The sequence below is a fragment of the Lagopus leucura genome, unplaced genomic scaffold, assembly GCF_019238085.1.
Source record: "Lagopus leucura isolate 7727_CA_CO unplaced genomic scaffold, USGS_WTPT01 Super-Scaffold_100004, whole genome shotgun sequence".
NCBI lineage: Eukaryota > Metazoa > Chordata > Aves > Galliformes > Phasianidae > Lagopus > Lagopus leucura.
In genome coordinates this window covers 61840614-61858646 of record NW_024962264.1, presented here as the reverse complement: position 1 = coordinate 61858646, position 18033 = coordinate 61840614, and the positions used below count along the sequence as shown (strand labels likewise).

Below are 18033 nucleotides of genomic sequence, written 5' to 3'. Positions count from 1 at the left end.
TGAGTAGTACTTCTTAAACTTTTTGATGCTGCTTGTGTTTCGAGAATGTTAAGGAAAAAAAAAAAGTATTGAAGTAAGTGACAGAGAAATTTAAGAAATCTAATATACCGTACGCTCCTTCCCCCCTTCAGAATTCTTACTGAATTGTACTCAAACTGACTTATAACTATTTCCTTCTCCACGTTTTCCCAGCTTCCAAATGAAAGGGCTGAGGAATCTCAATAATCTAGCTGTGGATTCTTTACCATTGGAAGTGACAAAGAGCCCTGTTCTTGTTACTTGAGGACCTGATGAGCAAATTCATTTTCAGAATTGATGTTTTGAGGAATGTAGAAAATTTTGAGTCTTTGAGGAAACATTCCAATATACTCCTTTTGTCCATTGCCCACTGATTTTATGACTGCAGATCTTGCAATAGATAACACTAAAAATACCACAGCTCCTCATAAAAAAAACATGTATAACTTGATGTTGGAGGCAGACCCTGTCTGAAGCCACTCTGCCTACGGCCACCAGAGCACTTGATATAATATTGCTCATTCCAAGAATATGCTACACTGAGACCTAAAGCAATCCAACAGAAAGCCGGTAAAGGCCTGGCAGGACTTGTTAGCTTTGAATTACCAAACCAGCTGCAATGCTATCAGAGCTGAGTGAGCTTTGAAGCGATACAGCTGCATTCACTGTGCTGCCCCAGTGGCACAGATAACCAATGGCCGGGCTGATTTGCACACAGATAATTGGGAGTCAGCTTGTAAACACAGGGGTGTGAATAATTCATGATTCATTTAAGTGTGTGCCTCTGAGAAAAGAGGATAAGACTGGTTCTTGAATAGCCTATGCAGACACAAAATCAGAGACTTCTCCTGTGGGGGCTTAGCGACAGACTCATTCAGTAAGAAAGCTCTTTTGACGCTGTAAATTTCACATTCTGGAATCACCTGGGTAAAAGTGAGAGCCCTTGTTTCAGTGTAAATGACCAGATCACAAAACTTCATCGTGGTCTTAGGGTATAAAGATGCCCAGAATAGCTGTGGAAGAGCAGGAGGTTTAACATAAACCTGTACCCACAGCCACTGCTGTGTCGGTGCTTCTTTCAGCCCTGCGCCCTCATAGGGAGGCAAAGCCCGAGTGCCAGCTAGGCACTCATATCTGCCTTAAGCAGTATTTCTTTGTCTGCACGCAGAGACAGAGAGCGCTGTTGGTGTGGCAGGCAGAAACCTTGTGCAAGCTTAAGAACTGTTCACCCAGAAAAGGGGAGAGAAGACTCCAGGAAAAGCTACGAGCGTACGTGCAGAACGGCAGAGAGGCAGATGGGGGCGGGAGGCAGTCAGCGCAGAGCTGAGGGACAGCGGCCAGAGAAAACCTGCTGACAGCGAGGAGAGGCCGTGAAAACCGCTCTGTGCGCTTCTACGGGGACGCGGGCTGAGGAGCGGGACTAATCGCGGCAGAGGCCACAGGGAACGATCCCCGGGGTCTGTGGCCGTGACGAATTTGCCCAGGACGTGGGGGAACGTCTCCAGGGAGCAGAAGGGACGCAGCTCGGCGCGAGTCCGCACAGCCTAGGTCAGAGAGCACCGCTCGCAGGCTTCTCTCGAGAGCCGAGAAGCAACCGGAGCTCCCAGCGGCGCCCGGGGCCGGAAGCGAGGCGGGGCCACGCGGATCCCCGCCCCCCCGCCGACGTGCGCGGCGGCCATTCCTCGCGCCGCAGAGCGGCGCTGCAGCCAATGGCGGAAGGGCGGGGGCGAGAGTCGTTCTGCGCCGTTGCCGGGCCGGCGGCGGAAGGTGAGCGCAGCGGGTCGGGCTCGCGACGCCGGGCCTGGAGCGGCGACCGGCTAAGTCGCGCGACTCGGCAGGTGAAGGCCGGGAGGGAGCCGCGCTTCTACAGGGCGGTTCTCGGCCGCGGTGGGGGCGGGGCGGCCGGCGCCGGGTCGGGGGGAGGACCGGGCCGCCGGACCGCGGCCGGGCGGGCGTTGCAGTTCTCCGGGGGCCCGGAGGCGGCCGTGGCCCTTTCCCCGGACGGGGAGCGGCCTGGCCCTGCCTGCGGCTCGGGAGCTTCTCGCGTGCCCCGCGGTCTCCGAGCCGAGTGGGGAGCCCCGGCCCGCGGCCGCGGCCCGCGGTTGGGAACGGGGCTCGGAGCCGGCCTGCGCTCTGCGCCGTGACGCGGCGCTGCGGGCGGTGGCTGCGGGCATCCAGCCTCCGTCCGTGCCTCCGCGTCTTTCCGAAAGTGAGCGGCGGCCGCCGAGAAAATCCCGCACCGAGAGCCGCGCGCAGCCCGATCTCCCGAGCGGTCCTCGTCGCGTTTTGATGGCGTTCCCGAAACAGATCGGGCGGCCAAATGGCAGCTCTGGCTGCGTTCCCGCGGCCGTGCCTTTATGCCTGCCGGTGGATTTGTGCGCGGTGCCCGGGGTGCGGCCGGGCCGGGGCTACGCTCGTTCTGGCTCCGCAGCACCTCGTGCCGAGTTCCTGCGGCTCTGTGAGCCTCAGTGCGGGAATCGAGCGCGTTGAGTGGCCGCTGTCGGTGCGGTCTGGAGAAAAACCAGGGCCGCCTATAAAGACGCCTGGGACGCACGGCTGAGGTTTTCAGGGATCTCTGGCCCGGCACTGCGCGAGCAGGATGCCCAGACCCACGTCCAGGCTGCTTTTGGAATGCCGTCCTGCCAAAAAGGACCTGGGGGTAACGATGGATGGCAAGCTGGACGTGAGCCAGCAATGTGTCCTTACAGCCCAGAAAGCCAACCTGATCCTGGGCTGCACTGTGGCCAGCAGCGTGAGGGAGGTGATGCTGCCTTTCTGCTCTGTGTTTGTGAGGCTTCACCTCGAGTGCTGCATCCAAATGTGGAGCCCTCAGTACAGGAGAGACATGTTGGAGCTGTTGGAGCACATCCAGAGCAGGGCCACAAAGGTGATCCAAGGGATGGATCTCCCACAAGGACAGACTGAGACAGCTGGGGCTGTTCAGCCTGGAGAAGAGAAGGTTCTGAGATGACCTGATAGCAGTCTTTCAGGGGAGGTACAGAGAAGAAGGAGACAGTCTCTTTAGCAGTGTCTGTGGTGACAGAACAAGGGGAAATGTTTTCAAGCTAGAAAAATAAAGATTTTGATTGGATGTAGGCAAGAAGTTTTTTGTAATGAGGCAGTGAGATATTGGCACAGGCTGTTGGTCTGAATGGGTTGAATGGCTGAATGGAGCCCTGAGCACCTGATCAAGCTGTAGGTATCCCTGTTCATTGCAGGAGAGTTGGGTCAAACAGCGTTGAAAAGATCCCTTCCAACTCAAACAATTCTATAATTCTTTTTTTCTCCAAGGAGAAGACCCCACGCCTCTCTGGTCCTTGTGATGGCTATCCTACATCTCCCAACACAGCAGGACTGCCTGGTGGGGAGGGGAGCTCATGATCTCCAGGTTATGCCTCTGGCCCTGGGCAACACTGCAGAGAGAACCACTGAATATATATTTTTTTATAGGCTCACATCTTTGTTGTTGTTTCATGCTGTTAGGAGTGCACTGAAAGGTCTTGAGAGAAGTGAGAGCTGAATGTGAAGGCACAACCTGTCCTACTCTGACAAATCCCACCTGTGCCGTTTGGTTTGGGTGATTCTTTGTGCAGCCAGGAGTTGGACTCAATGATACTTATGGGTCCCTTCCAACTTGGGATTTTCTGTGATTTGTACAGTTGTGTCACTTGTGACTTGCACATACCGAGTCTGACATTACTGCCTTCTGTGCATTGGTAATGTTTAGAATGTTTATGAAGTGAAGTGTTGTTTGTGTTAGTTGGACACAGTGAAAATACTTGCTGCTTGCTTAAGCTGATTTGCTCCAAATCATTCTGAGCATGTGAGAGGTCAAAACTTTGTTCCCAGAGTCATGCAAGAAAAGCTTTTGGTTCATACCATATAGAGAATGCAGTTTTTAGAAATGTAATTGAGCCATTAAATGAGGTCAGCTTGAACTCAGTGGAAATATGAACTTATTTTATATTAAAAAAAAGTTAGTGGGAGACTTAAGCCATAAATATACAAGGTGCAATGTTACTCTACTCCTACTATTAACAACCTTTGTTTAGATGGCTTTTCCTTTGTTTTTCTCCAGTATCTACCTGTCCAGAGAAGCTGGTAGCTGTAGTACCAAAATTGTTTATAGGTTGGCTAGAATAAGCCTTGGGCTTCACTGTGAGGACAGCAACACTTAAGATTTGGGAGAGGTGAATGACAGAACAGTAACTGCATGTGGAATGAGGAGGGACGAGCAGTTCATTCCAGGAATGCATCGTCCTGCAGTGATGCAATACAAGTTCTCTGCCAGTTGGAAGCATTTATAGGCTTGCTAAGTTATCTGCAAACTTTTTGCATTTAAAAAGAATAGAATCTTGAACTTTACTTGGAAAAAAAAATCCTCATTATTAAAAAAAGTAATAATCACTTCCAGATCCTAGAATGAGGATTATGCTACAAACATAATAGATAACTTTGTTAATAGCTGCAGCTGGAGTTATTTGATGCTTCTGGGTTGGGGTTGCACCCCCCAGTGCCTGCTTGTGATGCTGGTTGAGCAGTGTGTGCTGGAGGAGGAACTCACAAACCTTACAGGTCGATAGAGCTATCTGGGCCTGTGAGTGGTCCTGGGGCTTTGAAAGCCTTTTAGTGCTAATTAGTGAGCAGGTGCCTAAATGAGCAGGATTTGCAGCTGTTAATTCTGTTCTCATGTGGTAACTTGATCTGTGTTGTACCAAAGAAAGTAAGCTAGGCTTCATTTTTCTTCCTCCTTGTGGTTTGGGTAGTCAGCGCTGGGAGAAGCTTCCTGAGTAAGCCAAGAACCTACTGTAGAAATCTGCAGCCACACAGAAGAGGTTTGTTGTTACAAGACAAACATGTTGCTGGATCAGAAGACATCTTCCACAGTTGGAACAAATTCCAGCAGTCTGGTTTCCTTTGTTAGTGACTATTGTGGATGCTGGTGGATCTTCTCTCGCTGGGTTGTTTTCAGGTGGTTTTACAGCAGTGAGCTCCCTGTGGTGATCCATCCTCTACTTTCTTCTTTAAAGAAGCTCCCAGAGAAGTTCAGGTTTGAGCCCTTAGCAACTAGAACAGGGCAGGAGCACTGGGGCTTTGTGTAGGCTCTGTATTAAGTGTGGATACATCAGGTTGCTTTAAGAGACTGCAACAAAAAAGGTTCCAGCTGTTGGTAATTTTAAAGCTTGTATGAAGATTAATTCCTTATGATCCTCATATATATATATATATATATATATATATGTGTGTGTGTGTGTGTGTGTGTGTGTGTGTGTGTGTGTGTCAGTATTCCCCAGCTTTTTATTCTCAAAGTATTTTAAGTATTTTTCCAGCTCTGTATCAGAGGAAAGCTGAGGAAGTTGTAGCTTGGCTTTCTGGGTGAAGCTGGCATACAGAGCGCAGTGGCACAGTGAGTTAATGTGCCTCATCTGTTGCTCACCCCATTACCTTCCTGCTGTGGGGGGAACAGCATGCTTTGCCACCAGTTCAGAAGCTGGCAGATGAAGGTGGTATCTTGTCTTTGAGAAGCTGCAGTTTGAAGGAACGCAGCAGTGCCAGGGCTGGGTTTAGGGGACATGCTCTTTATTGACATCCCTCATCCCTCGTGCTGCTTGCTTTCCTTGCTTCAGCTCCCTCTTCTCCCCTTGTCTCTAAAAGCCCCTGGATAAAACCTGTAAGTAATGATTGTGCAGAAGGGAGGTGTACAGCATCTGAAGATTGTGATCATTGAACAGGGCATTGCTTTAGTAAAACAGGATCTTCCCAAGCCTTGGTAAGGCTGAGAAGTGGTGGAAAAGCTTCATTCACTGGGAGGTGAAAAGAAATCTTAACCTGTAAGCAGCAGGATGAGGTGTACACACTCCACCCAGATACAGAATGGTACGGAAATGAGAAAGGTTGTGTGGGTGGGTTCTGTGTGCATGGAGCGTCTTTAGGGCTTTACTGCTTTGCGTACAGGTAGTGGAGTGTGTGAGAGTCAGTCGGCTCAGCAGTGCTCAGATGTGTGCCCATGTTTGTGTCCAGAACTGCACACTTTGTGCAGACATGGGCCCGTTCAGTGAGCCACAGTTGGCACCTTGTGAACTCTGGCCCTGAGCCAGAGCTGTGAGCAGAGAGCAGTGAGCTCAGCCCTGCAGGGACAGTAGGGCTGGGTCATCCAGCAGCTAGCTGCCTGCTGAGCAGGGCACAACCCCTGCCATTGTGACACAAATGTCTCCCGGAGCGTTTCTATGCAGCGATTTCTGTTCTCCACTTGGTTTAGATTCCTTTCCAGCTGCTTGGCTCCCATGTGTTTTAATCTGGCCATGGTTTGGAGAAAAGAGAACTGCTTATCTGTAATTTTTGTTCTCTAAAGATGGCTTCCTGGTTATTTCTGCCCCCACACAAACCTTGCCTTCAAATAATCGGTTGTTTTTCAGATAAAGCTTAATTGGGACTCCTTAGTATCTTTCTGGTTTGCTGTTAAACTGACTTACTCCGGCGTTCAGCTAGGCAAGTGAGCTTAAGTGAAGCTGCAGGCCCTGCTCTAAGGGTCTGTAGCTCTGATACTAAACTTGTGGGACTTCCATTCCAGCTCTGGTCAGAAGCTCGTGGCTCAGAAACGACATCCTTAAGTTCGGGTGTATTTGAGAGAACAGGAATTACAGATAGGTAATCTTCTCTCTTCTTTTCTTATAGGTTTGGAAGAACGTCATTCTAAGATACTGAGAAATCTGGACTTTTTAACAGTGTACTACCTAAAGAAATATAAGGAATTGAAAGTTGTAGCTTCCTTGCATTTAATTTTATGGTATTTGTACCTCTTATTTTTTCTGTAACTCTAGATCAAGAAACACCATGAGTACAGTAAGTATTTTACTGATCAATGTAAAAGTGATTCTTAATATATTGTTTATCATGTTTGTATAAAGCTTTTTAACAGTTTACTGTAAGTATGGTGTAGCACTAATTTTTCATTTAACGTCATGTTCTGTGATATTTAAAAATCTCTTATCTCCAGGTGCTAGCAGTGTTTCAGAAATACTTGGAGCATGAGTGAAAACTTTAGGTTAGACTGATTCAGATGATTGGCTGAAAGCTAACACCTGATGTAATTGAGCTCATCTTCTCATGTAGACCTTCAGAATGTGGTGTGGCTTTTTCCTTTGTCACTCAGCTGGTAGGAGACCCGACATGATGTCTGCTCCTTGATGTGATCAGTGCAGATAGGAGTCCCCCATACCACTGTTACATTTATGTTGTATTTAGGCTTCTAGCAGTGCGATTTATCTACCTTGATATGCAGACCTTGATGTTGCAAAAGTGAGCGCTGCATTAATATTAGTCCTAAAGAACATGCTAAGGCTTTCTTCTCTCTTAGACTCCAAGAAAGCGCCGTGGAGGATCAGCTAACTCTAGGCAAGCTCAGAAACGAAGCAGGCTGATAGCTTCTACCACAGAGATGGCTTCAGAAGGAGAGCCAATAGAACTGGAAGAAAGTGGTAAGCTTTCATTTTTCCTCTGTGAGAAAGCGGGCTGCTCCTACAGTGCTGGGGATCCGCTTAACGTGTGTTTTGCCAGTTTCAAGGCCCTTTGAAGGAGAGTGGAAAGCTATTTATTTAGGAAAGGACGTAGTATGGAAGCAGTAAACAGCAAGCCTAACAACAACTGTTTAAGATTGTTACTGGGGTGCAGTGCTTTCATTTCCAGAGGTGGATGAATTAGGTAAGAAAGGTGCACACGTGCTGCTCACACATCCAGTTATCTAATCTGATACACTTGGAGTTACTGCAGCTGCTGCTTCAGATAACAGCAAACTGAATTTGGGAACTTACAAGTTTTTAAAAGATATTTAAAAGTCTGTCATCAGTCCCTTGAGGGGAAGGGCCCTGACCAAGTGTGTTTCATCAAACAACCAGAATCCAAAAAAGCTTCTTTAACCTTCTGAGTATTTAATTAAACCGTCTTCTGAAATTTAAGAAAGGAATAGAAGTGGCTGGTGGTCTCCAGGTAAATAAATGGCACCTTCTGGTTTTGCTATGTATTTGGCTTTTGAAAGGTATGTGAGACATGAGGCGGGAACACTTACAGCACTGCACTGGAAAAGACTCTCATATCCTGTTTGATTCATGTTTTACAGTGTGATAAGCATTCTCCTTTATTAATGTGTTGCTGTCTACCTCTCACAAGCTACTGCTGTATCAGAAAGTATGTGAGGTCAGTTACTTATGCACTGCAACTTGCAGAAGCTGTTAATACTGTATATACACTGCTGACAGCAAAGCTTGAGTGAAAAGTTGAGTATGTCACCAAAGAGAAGAGAATGGGGCAATGTTGAGTGTTATACGCTCAGCCTGTTATACACTGATGGGTAACTTTCCTCCTGTGATCTCTGATTTGTGTTCTAACATTATGTTTTTAAGCTGGTGAAGAAGTAGTAGATCTCACGTGTGAATCTTCTGATCCTGTAGTAGTTGATCTAACTCACAATGATTCTGTTGTGGTAAGTAGTGGCATGCTTATCTAAATGCTGTAGCAGATGTGTTCTGTGTTGTGCTTGCTGCTGGTAGAGTCTAAGGATGAGTTCAAAGTTGACTTTTCAATATATGCATTCTTTTGAAATGTGTGTTGACCTGCCTTAGGAGGTCTGTGCAGTACAAGCAAATGGAAATACTTGCTGCAGAAATAAACTTAGGCTTTACAAGACGGGGCCTTGGGTTGTAGCTTACCAGAGCCCTGGTTTTTCAGAAGATGAGCTTCTAAGTAAGTAGCCTACCTTAAGAGGTTAAAGCGTGGCTCTTACTTAGCATTTCAGAGCTCACATCCAATCCTGGATGGACCTATTAATGCATTTACATCTACAAATACCACCTGCAGGTAATGAGCACAGTCTAAAATAGCTTGTTGCTCCCAGTGTTGGGGTTACATACCCATCATGGAACGTGTAAGTAAATGCCATTTAAAGCTGAAGCTGCATTGAATATTTCAAAGAAAAAGGCTGATGATTTAAAGAGAAAATTAAATAAGTAGCAATAAGTCTTTAGGGTGACAAACATGAAGTGCTCAGGCATCTGTAGGCTGCCTGACCATGGTAGGAACTAGTTAAACTTCTTGCTCTAGGAAGTCTTCAGAAATTCGCTTTGTTGTTGTTACTAAAGCTTGAGCAGTATTTGATCCAGTCTGCAGTGTAGTTAATAACACTGGTTTGGGGATGCCACTACTGCCTTGCAAAAACAAGCAGCAGGAATAACAGGGTTTGTTGCTGTACAAGGGGAATGCCACAATCCTTATAGCATGGTTTGCGTTGCCCTGGCTTTGGTTCCACTGAATGTAACAGTGGGTTGGTTTTCTGTTTATTTTTCAGTAGTTTTTAGTGTAATTTGAAGCATTCATGGATATCACACCTGAACCTCTGTTCTGGGGGGAGAAAGACATAAAGCTGTCTCCAGCCTCAGTCGAGTTAGGGTACTGAAACTGGGGAGCAGAGCGATTAAGATGTTTCCTAAGCTGCCTCCTTTTCTGTCCCTTAGCAGCAGTAAAGGCAAAACCTGAAGTTATCACTTAATAAATTAATCATTGCTCTGAAACTATTTTAACACTTTGTTAATCAAAATAACGTTGTGATATCCTGAAATTCTTATCTTGCTTTGTTGTTAATTGCATAGATTTCTGGTACTTGTACATAAAACTTTAGTGCATACTGAAATCTAATTTTATTGTTCTTTTCCCTCCCCCGCCGTGTGTATTGGCTCAAGATTGTTGAAGGTGAGTTCCTATTTTACGAGTGATCAAGGAATTGTCCTGAACCTTTTCTTTTCCAACAAACTTAAGCAACATGAATTGAAACTGCTTTCAGAAAAAGACAAAGAGCAATGCTGTGGTACCTGGCCAGTATCTTAGAGAATGGCTTCAATCTGTGTTTCATGGTCTCTGTGAAAGCTAAAGTATCTGAAATAAAATCCATCAGATGTTCTCAAAACATATTTTTCTCCTCCATTGCAGAAGTTCCATAAGCGTGAAGTCACTTGGGTTAGCATTTGTAGCAGTGGAATATCTGCTTTGAATAAGACAATGTTCAAAGACCTTATTAGCCTGTGTTGCACTGAAGGAAATGAAGTAGAAAGATATCAAAGTTCATAATATTTTCATTATGCAGTCTGACACTCCTCAAATGCAGTACTGCTTAGTGCTAACAAGTTGGGTATTTTCTACTTCAGGTGTAACTGTAATTGTAGGCAAGGTATAAAAAAATTAATCCTTTATACCTTTCAGACCTTGTTCAATACCTGAGGTGTGTTAGTAAGTTGTTAACTGCTTACTTAGAATGTAATCCATTTGGGGCTCTGAAGGAAGGAAGTGAAAAAACAACAAAAGAAAAGCCCCACGTGCAATAGAGGCTATAGCTCAATAAGAGCAACTTTAAGTTTTGTGGTTATTTATGTGACTATAAGTAGGGCTCTGTGATTGGTGTTAATGATGCAGTTGCAAAGAAATAATTCTTGTATGCAGTTTCTAATGGTGAAAAAGCAAACAGCAGTTCTGTAACCTCTGGGTTTTGCAGGCTCGCTAAAATTTTCTGTTCTTGAATGAGTGAGAAACCAAAACAACTACATAATTTAAGTGTGTTACTTAAGCATCTCTTCTGTCACTTGTGAAAAATGACTTAGCTTTGTGACCAGAGGAATGTTCTGAGGTATGTGTGTGTTTGTACATATGGTCAGTAATCCCCTGACGCAGCAACTGGCTGCTGGCAATGATATCAGTGCTCTAAGCAGTTTAGGTAGTTGTGGGGGCTGGTGCTCCCTTCTAAGCTCAAGCATTATACCATCCTGAACAAAGTGCTCACTGTTACCAAACCTTTTTGCAGCGCGACCTCACTGTGCTATTCAGAAGCTTGAGTCTTCTCTACCCTTTTTTATTTATTTTAAAGAATCAAATAGATTTTTTTTTAATTCTTTAAGGTAGTAAAATAGTGTTGTAGAATTCTCTGTATGTATTTTATGGTATATCTAACTTAATAAATTGCAGAGAATCAGCAGCGGAGGAGAAATCTCAGACTAAGAGGCCAGCGGCAGTCAGACAGCTGTGTGCTCAGCAGCGATGATGAAGATGAAACAAGAGATAATGATGTGTATGTGACAGATAAAGTGTCTCGAGAGCTGGGACCGCTGGAGGATGAAACTGCAAGCTCCAAGTATGTATGCCTTACGACCTAACAAACGTTGAGTTTTGCTGTTCTGTACGTGCAGGACTAATTCAGATCGTTATGGTCTGGCTTATCTTTGAAATCAGAACTTAGTTTCCATTTCAGATTAATACAGCATAGCATTTCACAAAGTGCCAGAATGATACTGTTTGCACTTCTTGACTAAAAAGCCAACGCAGGATGGATGTACAGCTTTGCACACAGCTTACAAGTTAAAGAGATGTGGCAAGGAAGGAGGATTAGTGACAATCTGTGGCTCATGATGTATTGCATTTACTTCTCGTGCCAAGCTCTTGGAGTGCTGTTAAGGTGTGGAAATCTTTTCCACTGATGTAGATGATTTGGTATCACAATTTCCTAGACTATGAGTGAAATCAGCTTCCTTGTCTGCCCTTGTCATGTGGTCACAAGAGAAAAGTGGTGTAAATATCTTTGAAAATATGTTTCTGGGAGGAAAAAAAAAAGCAGATTCTAATAAGGGCTGTAATATAGGCTTCTGTTGTGCTGTGTGCTTTGGCCATGCTGTCCAGGTTGTATTCTCATTAAGTGATTCTCTCTGACGAGGAAATAGGTTAAACCAAACTGCAACTGAAGTGCAACAGGTAATAAATAAAAGAAAAAAAATCTGCTCTTCTTTGCATTATATATATTTCCTAAGCACCTACTTATGCACTTTAAATATAGTCAAACTTAACAACTGACTTAGAGCAGTTACTGAGGAGGGACAGCTGTTCTTATCTCTGACAAGCTTATAACTTTCAGTATCCCCATCTGACCTTATGGCATGAGGTACTGGATCTGAGCCAAGTAAATGGCATTTACAGCACAGCTGATCTGCCTGCTCTAGTTACCAGGGAGTAAAGGATAAGAAGTTAGCAAAAGATGTGCTGATAATCTCTGAAGAGCAGTGGTGGGGGTTTTTGTTTTGAATTTTAAGTGGTCTGTCATGATGACAGAGACAACTCAGTGTGATAGTGAGGATATGCTAACTCACCTTCTTTCCATCCCAGTGTCTGCAGGCATTTATATGTGGCCTTAACACTCAGATTTTGTTAATCCTTTCTTTGGGTACCTTCGACTCAGATCCAGCTCTGTGGCCCAGCAATCTCCTCTGAGTTAAGACATGCACTGCGATTTAAAAACAAACCAACACAAAAACCAAACTCACAAATGTATGGATGCTGGCTAACTTCTTTCTCCTAAAACTCAGGGAGGCATTTTAAGGTGGACTCCATGACAGCCTCTTTGAGCTCATTTTGGGAAGCAGCTCATCACACTGAGCTTTGAGCCTTGTAGTTTACTAGAGGGCAGTGTGGGGGAGAACAGAAACACTGGTTTTCAGTTATTACATGTGCTATGTGAAGATGCTTGTAGCATATGAGAATGGTGCTCTTTGTCACTGAATTTGCAGACTTGTTACTTTGAGCTTATTTTTGGTTAATGTAAAAATATAATGTTTAGATGCCTCAAGCTTGTACTTTTCTGTTGAAGATGGGCCTTCCTGCTCTGTGTTGGCAGGGCTAAAACAACTCAGTGCTGTAACTTTTATCACTGACATGAAGGTGAGGTTATATCTCTGCTCTGTGGCAGAGTACAGAGTTGAGTTAGTCTTGCTCACGTGAAGGTTATCATCAGTTGTGATGAATTATTGAGTTGGTATTACAGCCTCTGCTTAAAGAATTTGAGTAGTAAAAAATGGAGAAATTAATAGAATTTAATTATGTATGTGAAACTGGGGATAGACCGGTATTACTGGCTGCTTGAAGTTAAGATTATGGGTTGAAGGGTATCTCATGCTTTTTATTCTTCTTGTCATTAATGAATTATATAAACTGTTGCTTAACAAGGGAGGTGACAGAATTACAGAATTGCAGGGGTTGGAAGGGGCTTTTAGAGATCATCTAGCCTAACCCCCTGCTAAAGCAGGCTTCCTGCAGAGGCACAGATCAGCGTCCAGACAGGTCTTGAGGAGATCAGAGGAGACTCTACAACCTCTCTGTGCAGCCTGTTCCAGTGCTTTTTCACCAGCACTGTAGAAGATGTTTTTCTGCGTGTGCAGTAAAGCCAAGAGTTTATGGTATAAAGTTACTGAAGCTGCTTCTTGTGATCAATTAGAATGAAGATGAATCTGTCCGTGAAAGTGGCAGGAAGCTCTTACTCCTAATAGAAAACAGTCAGCACACAGAGATGACACGTTCCCTTATGCTGGGTTGTTTGGTGTGTGGCATTTGCAGTACAGCTGTCCTGGCAAGCAAAGGCAGGAGGAGGTGCAGCTGTGACCTCAGCTTAGAAACGGCTGCCAAGCTGGTCTTCTGAGCAAAGGGGCTTGGGGGAATGTTTCCTTCTGTTAGTATGTGCTGCTACCCAGGCCTACATGCTGCAAGAACTGAATAATGTTTCCCAAGGCAGCAGTATCATGAGGGCTTCCCCTTGCCCAAGAACCCTGAATGTAGAATGGTGTAGTGTGTAATTTTGGGGCTGCAGTGACTGTGCAGAGCTCTTAGTCCAGTTTTGGCCATGCATTGATAAAACCTGCAATCAGTAGTTGTGATATTTAAGTCATTTATTTGCAAAGAAGCCTCTAAAATTTACCTCTGAGGTGTGTACCTCTAAATTTTATACTAAATATGGTATTTGGATTACATCAAAAAAACTCCTTGTTAGGTAAAAGTAAATGAAGACAAAACACTGCAAAAATTTTTACCTGTTAAGTTTATTTTCTGTTTGCAGCAGGAGCAATCTCTGTAAGGTTGTGACTCTGACTGTGCTAAGGCTGTGACCTAAAATATACTGCTTACATCTAAAATATAGCTGCTTTTCTAGAAGGTATCTCATTCTTAAAGAAACAAAAACTCCCATGAAATCATTAACTAGTGTATCTTGCACAATGAATTAAGAGACATGGAAACAGTTGCAGTAAATAAGAGTCGGTGTGAAAATGTGCCCTGTATGATCATTCATTTTATAAGGAAGGTGTTTGTGGTACTTGTATGTTACTGGGTTGGGACATTGCTTAATTAGAGTATGGGATGTGTGAATTTGTCAGCCTCTTTCATTTCTAGAGTGAGCAGTAAATAAAGGACAGCTGCATGGTTTTGTAACACAGCTGATACGATGTCCTGAAGGTGGATGTTGCTGTAGGTGTCCTGCACAGTGTGAGGGCTGCTGGAGGAGGAATGGAAACCAAGAAGCTGTTTCCCTTAGGTGACAGAGACCCGAACTGCTTACTGAATGCAACAATTTGATGTAGTTTAAGATATGCAGGGATCTTCAGATGAAATGTCATGGCTTGTCAGTGCGGTCAGATGATTATGTGACATTTTATGTTTCAGTAACTCTCAGTGTACTGTGAAATTGATGGATGTATGTTTGTTTCTTTTTATTCCCTTTACAACAAGGCCTTCTGGTACTGTTAGCTGTCCAATTTGCATGGATGGCTACTCAGAGGTAAGGATCCACATTGTCATTTGTTTTTCTTGTTGTTTTCTTTTCAATGGGAGGGAGAATGGGGAAGAAGGTGAACAGCACAACTCCATTAGGACATGTGGGACGGTACAGACAGCTCGCTTGGAGTGCAGGCGTGGGTTCTAAGGTAAAACTAGGTAGTAGCATGTGCAGGGGAGGAAAAGGTGGTGAGAAGACACTGTGAGTTAGGTTTGTTACTACAGCAGTAATGTACTGATTGTGGGAACCGAAGCGGTGCCAGTAGACCGGCAGAGCTGAATTCCTTGTTTGCCTGCTGTAGGGATCCTGCTTTAGCAGGGGTTGGGTGATCTCTGGAGGTCCCTTCCAAGCCCCACAGCTCTGTGAAACACCTGTTGTGGTTTCTTTCCTTCCAGATCGTGCAAAGTGGACGACTTATTGTGTCAACCAAATGTGGCCATGTCTTCTGTAGTCAGTGTCTCCGTGACTCTCTTAGGAACGCCAACTCCTGCCCGACTTGTAGGAAAAAACTCACTCATAGACAGTACCATCCGATTTATATATGAGTACTTACATTCCTCAGGACAGATTCAACTGGATTTTGGGGAAAAATGTCATGTTTCCAATTCTCTGAAGATTTGAGGAGCAAATCTTGGTTGTGCACACGTCCAAATAAAACTGATTTTTTTGAGAATAACTCGAGGAAATAACTTTCCTTCTACTTTTTTAATGCCTGAATAAGAGGGGTCTGAATATTTTGTTATTTCTTATTCTTGAAATTATTCCCACAGTTCTGTACAGATATGAAATAGTTACCTTTCAAACAGATGAACAATTTGCCATTTCATTACGCTTCTATTTTTATCCTGAAACATGCTCGTTATGTATTGCTTTCTGCTAAATCATCTTTGCCCAGATAGAACAAGTTCTGTAACAGTGGATCATTTCATCATTAACTAAATTGACATCCAGGACAACGCAATAAATTAACCTGCTGTTAACCAGCAATCAGATGGTTGGTTTTCTTTAAGCAGGCAGCTTGAACATGTAGATGTCTTTATGGACTCCATGAGATCTGGAACACATAGCCCAATTTGCAGCATGTACAATGTGAGAATACTGCCAGGAATTCCTGTATTTGAATCACAACACTGAATTTATTTTCTGTTTTCTAATGTGATGAGATGGTCTCTTGGGTTTCCTGCAGTTCTACAGAGCTCTGTCTCCTTATGGCTGAGGAGAAGGTAGTATCCTCTAGGCTTGCTAGTGATGAATGAGAAGCAAACTGTATGCTTTGCTCTTGTAAGCTGAATACCCAACCACCCAGGCAGATCTTTTTAGTGTATCAAGTGTACCCAGTGCAATGCTTCAAATTCAGTCCATTCCCTTCATTGCTCTCTTCAGTTGCTGTACTGACACACCTGACTGGTTTTAGCCTGATGCACAGGATTAAGGTTTGAATAACTGTAATGCTATAAATTGAGAGGGATGAGGAACTTTATTTAATCTCTTTGCTCTAAAGGCTGTGCATCCTTCTTTGTGTGTGTGATGCTGAGAGATGTGAGCTCCCTGTCCTGGGAGAGAGCTCTTCTGTTGGAACAGGGCAGGAATGCACAGCTTTAGGCACTGTTGTCTGGTTACTATTTTATTTTTTTTTCCAGAGCAGAGTTAAAAATATCTACTTTAAACCAGCTGAAATCTGCAGGCTGATGTGAAATTCCAGATGAGCTGATGCAAGTAGGATAATCAAGATAATTAAAACTGGTATTTTATGATATATGCTGTAGCCGCATCTGTGAATACTGAAATTCAGTATATGAAGTAAATCCAGAATGAGACTGTCAGTACCTTTTGGAAAACTGCTGGTAATGAAAAACCTTAGAAGGAGCATTCTGGGCTCTGGGCACAATGTGGCTGTGGGATGCGTTCAGTTAGCAGTGGATCTGATGCTTCTTTGCTGACTTGTCCTAAGGATCAGTAGGAAGCCTTTAATTAAACCAGCTCTTTTAATTAGCCATCTGAAGTTCTCAATTGAAGATTGCATCCAAAGAGCCAAGCTTCTTGTTAGGATGTCGAGGGGCGTTACTGGGTGTAATAAAGCATCCCAAACTGCGTTGGGTAAAGGCCAGCTGCAGAACAGCAATACCTTCCCCAGCATGTTTTGGGGAAGCTTGGGTTTGGCCCTGCTACCAGCAAAATGCAGGTCCTGCACTGTGGCAATACTGTAACTACCAAGAAGTTACACTTCTCTCGTTCCTTTGTGCCTCCATGGCAACATGAACTTGTAAGTGAAGGAATAAAGCAGGCTTAGGGCAGCGCAGCGACTGTGAGGGCTGGAAGTTCTGATCCGAAAAGGGTGGAATGATGAAACAGTCCTAAAGGTGACTTAAAATATGAATGAAGAGAAGAAGCAGCCCAACATTAAACTGTGAAAATATTTAAAGGTCGTGAAGGGGGAAAGAACTTCAGGCCAGTTTTCCCTGGGTGGCTGCTGCATTGGAAGGCTGGTAATGAGAGAGTTTAATGGATTACCTCCGGGTGAGGCTGCGTCACATCCGTGCAGCTTCCATAGTTACTAGCTGTAGCCTGACATGACTTTGCACAACTCCCTCTGTGTAAATACCACTTTATAGCTTGTGCTTCGGTAGCCCTAATTGGAATTTAGATACCCAAACTATAAAATATTTAACAAAAAGGGTTTGTTTTTTTTTAGCTTTTGTGTACCCTGTGAAGTGCCACAAATCTGTACATCTTAAACTTTAAGGTCTCAGTATGTGGACAAATGCTAACTTGCATTTTCCTCTTTTTGTTAAAAAGAAAAAGGAAACCCCGATATATTTGCGTTCCAGTGATGTTTCACATTGGCAAGAGCTGATAGATAATATAAAGACTTTTTCCATTCTGTAAATGTATGTCTCGTTGTATATAGTTCGATTTTTTCCTGTATTTAATTGTATTCATGTCTGTATGTCACATCTGTGTTGGACTCTGCTGGTAAGCAAACAGCTCTTTCAACAGGTGGAAATAAAAAATAATTTGCTCAATTAAGCATTCTTCCTTTGAATTGCTGGTGACACTTCCAAGGATTCCAAAGGACTGCCATGTGCTGGGGCTGCTGCTGGGTGTTGGCAGAGCTCCTGGTGCTGCTTGTGGGTACCATGGCTGTGTGAAACACACCAGGAGGGCGGCAGGGAGCAGCCACTGTCATGTCATTTCTGCTCCAAACAAGCCAGAAAGGTGCCACTGCTATCTAATGCTTTCCTCATGCCCCTGATTTGCCTTCCTTATTCTTTCCAAATGAAGCTCCTGCACTGTAAGGAGGGGGGAAACGACGTTTCTGTCCAGGCTGCCCTGTCGTGTCTGTGCCATTTATAGAGATGTTAGCTAACATCACTTGCCTATACAAATGC

The 18033-nt window shown here is 44.3% G+C and overlaps 1 protein-coding gene across 3 annotated transcripts; it reads left to right on the top strand.

The window, feature by feature from the left end:
* The first annotated feature begins 1698 nt into the window (after positions 1 to 1698).
* Positions 1699 to 17671, top strand: RNF4 (ring finger protein 4). 3 transcript variants are annotated; one of them, XM_042871333.1, is made up of 8 exons: positions 1699 to 1785; positions 6694 to 6861; positions 7376 to 7496; positions 8418 to 8497; positions 9750 to 9759; positions 11023 to 11188; positions 14599 to 14647; positions 15040 to 17671. In XM_042871333.1, exons 2-8 carry the CDS (start codon positions 6853 to 6855, stop codon positions 15187 to 15189), a joined length of 585 nt encoding a protein of 194 aa, XP_042727267.1. In that variant the 5' UTR covers positions 1699 to 1785; positions 6694 to 6852; the 3' UTR covers positions 15190 to 17671. The 3 variants fall into 3 exon arrangements, with proteins under 3 accessions (XP_042727267.1, XP_042727269.1, XP_042727268.1); XM_042871335.1 differs by lacking the exon at positions 6694 to 6861 and adding an exon at positions 6590 to 6666 and having other exon boundaries at positions 1767 to 1785; XM_042871334.1 differs by lacking the exon at positions 1699 to 1785 and adding an exon at positions 1805 to 1856.
* Positions 17672 to 18033: the final 362 nt, after the last annotated feature.

Coding starts and splice junctions, on each gene's coding strand:
- RNF4 (XM_042871333.1), top strand. Junction 7,497..8,417: donor AATAGAACTGGAAGAAAGTG/GTAAGCTTTCAT, acceptor TATGTTTTTAAG/CTGGTGAAGAAGTAGTAGAT. Junction 14,648..15,039: donor GCATGGATGGCTACTCAGAG/GTAAGGATCCAC, acceptor CTTTCCTTCCAG/ATCGTGCAAAGTGGACGACT.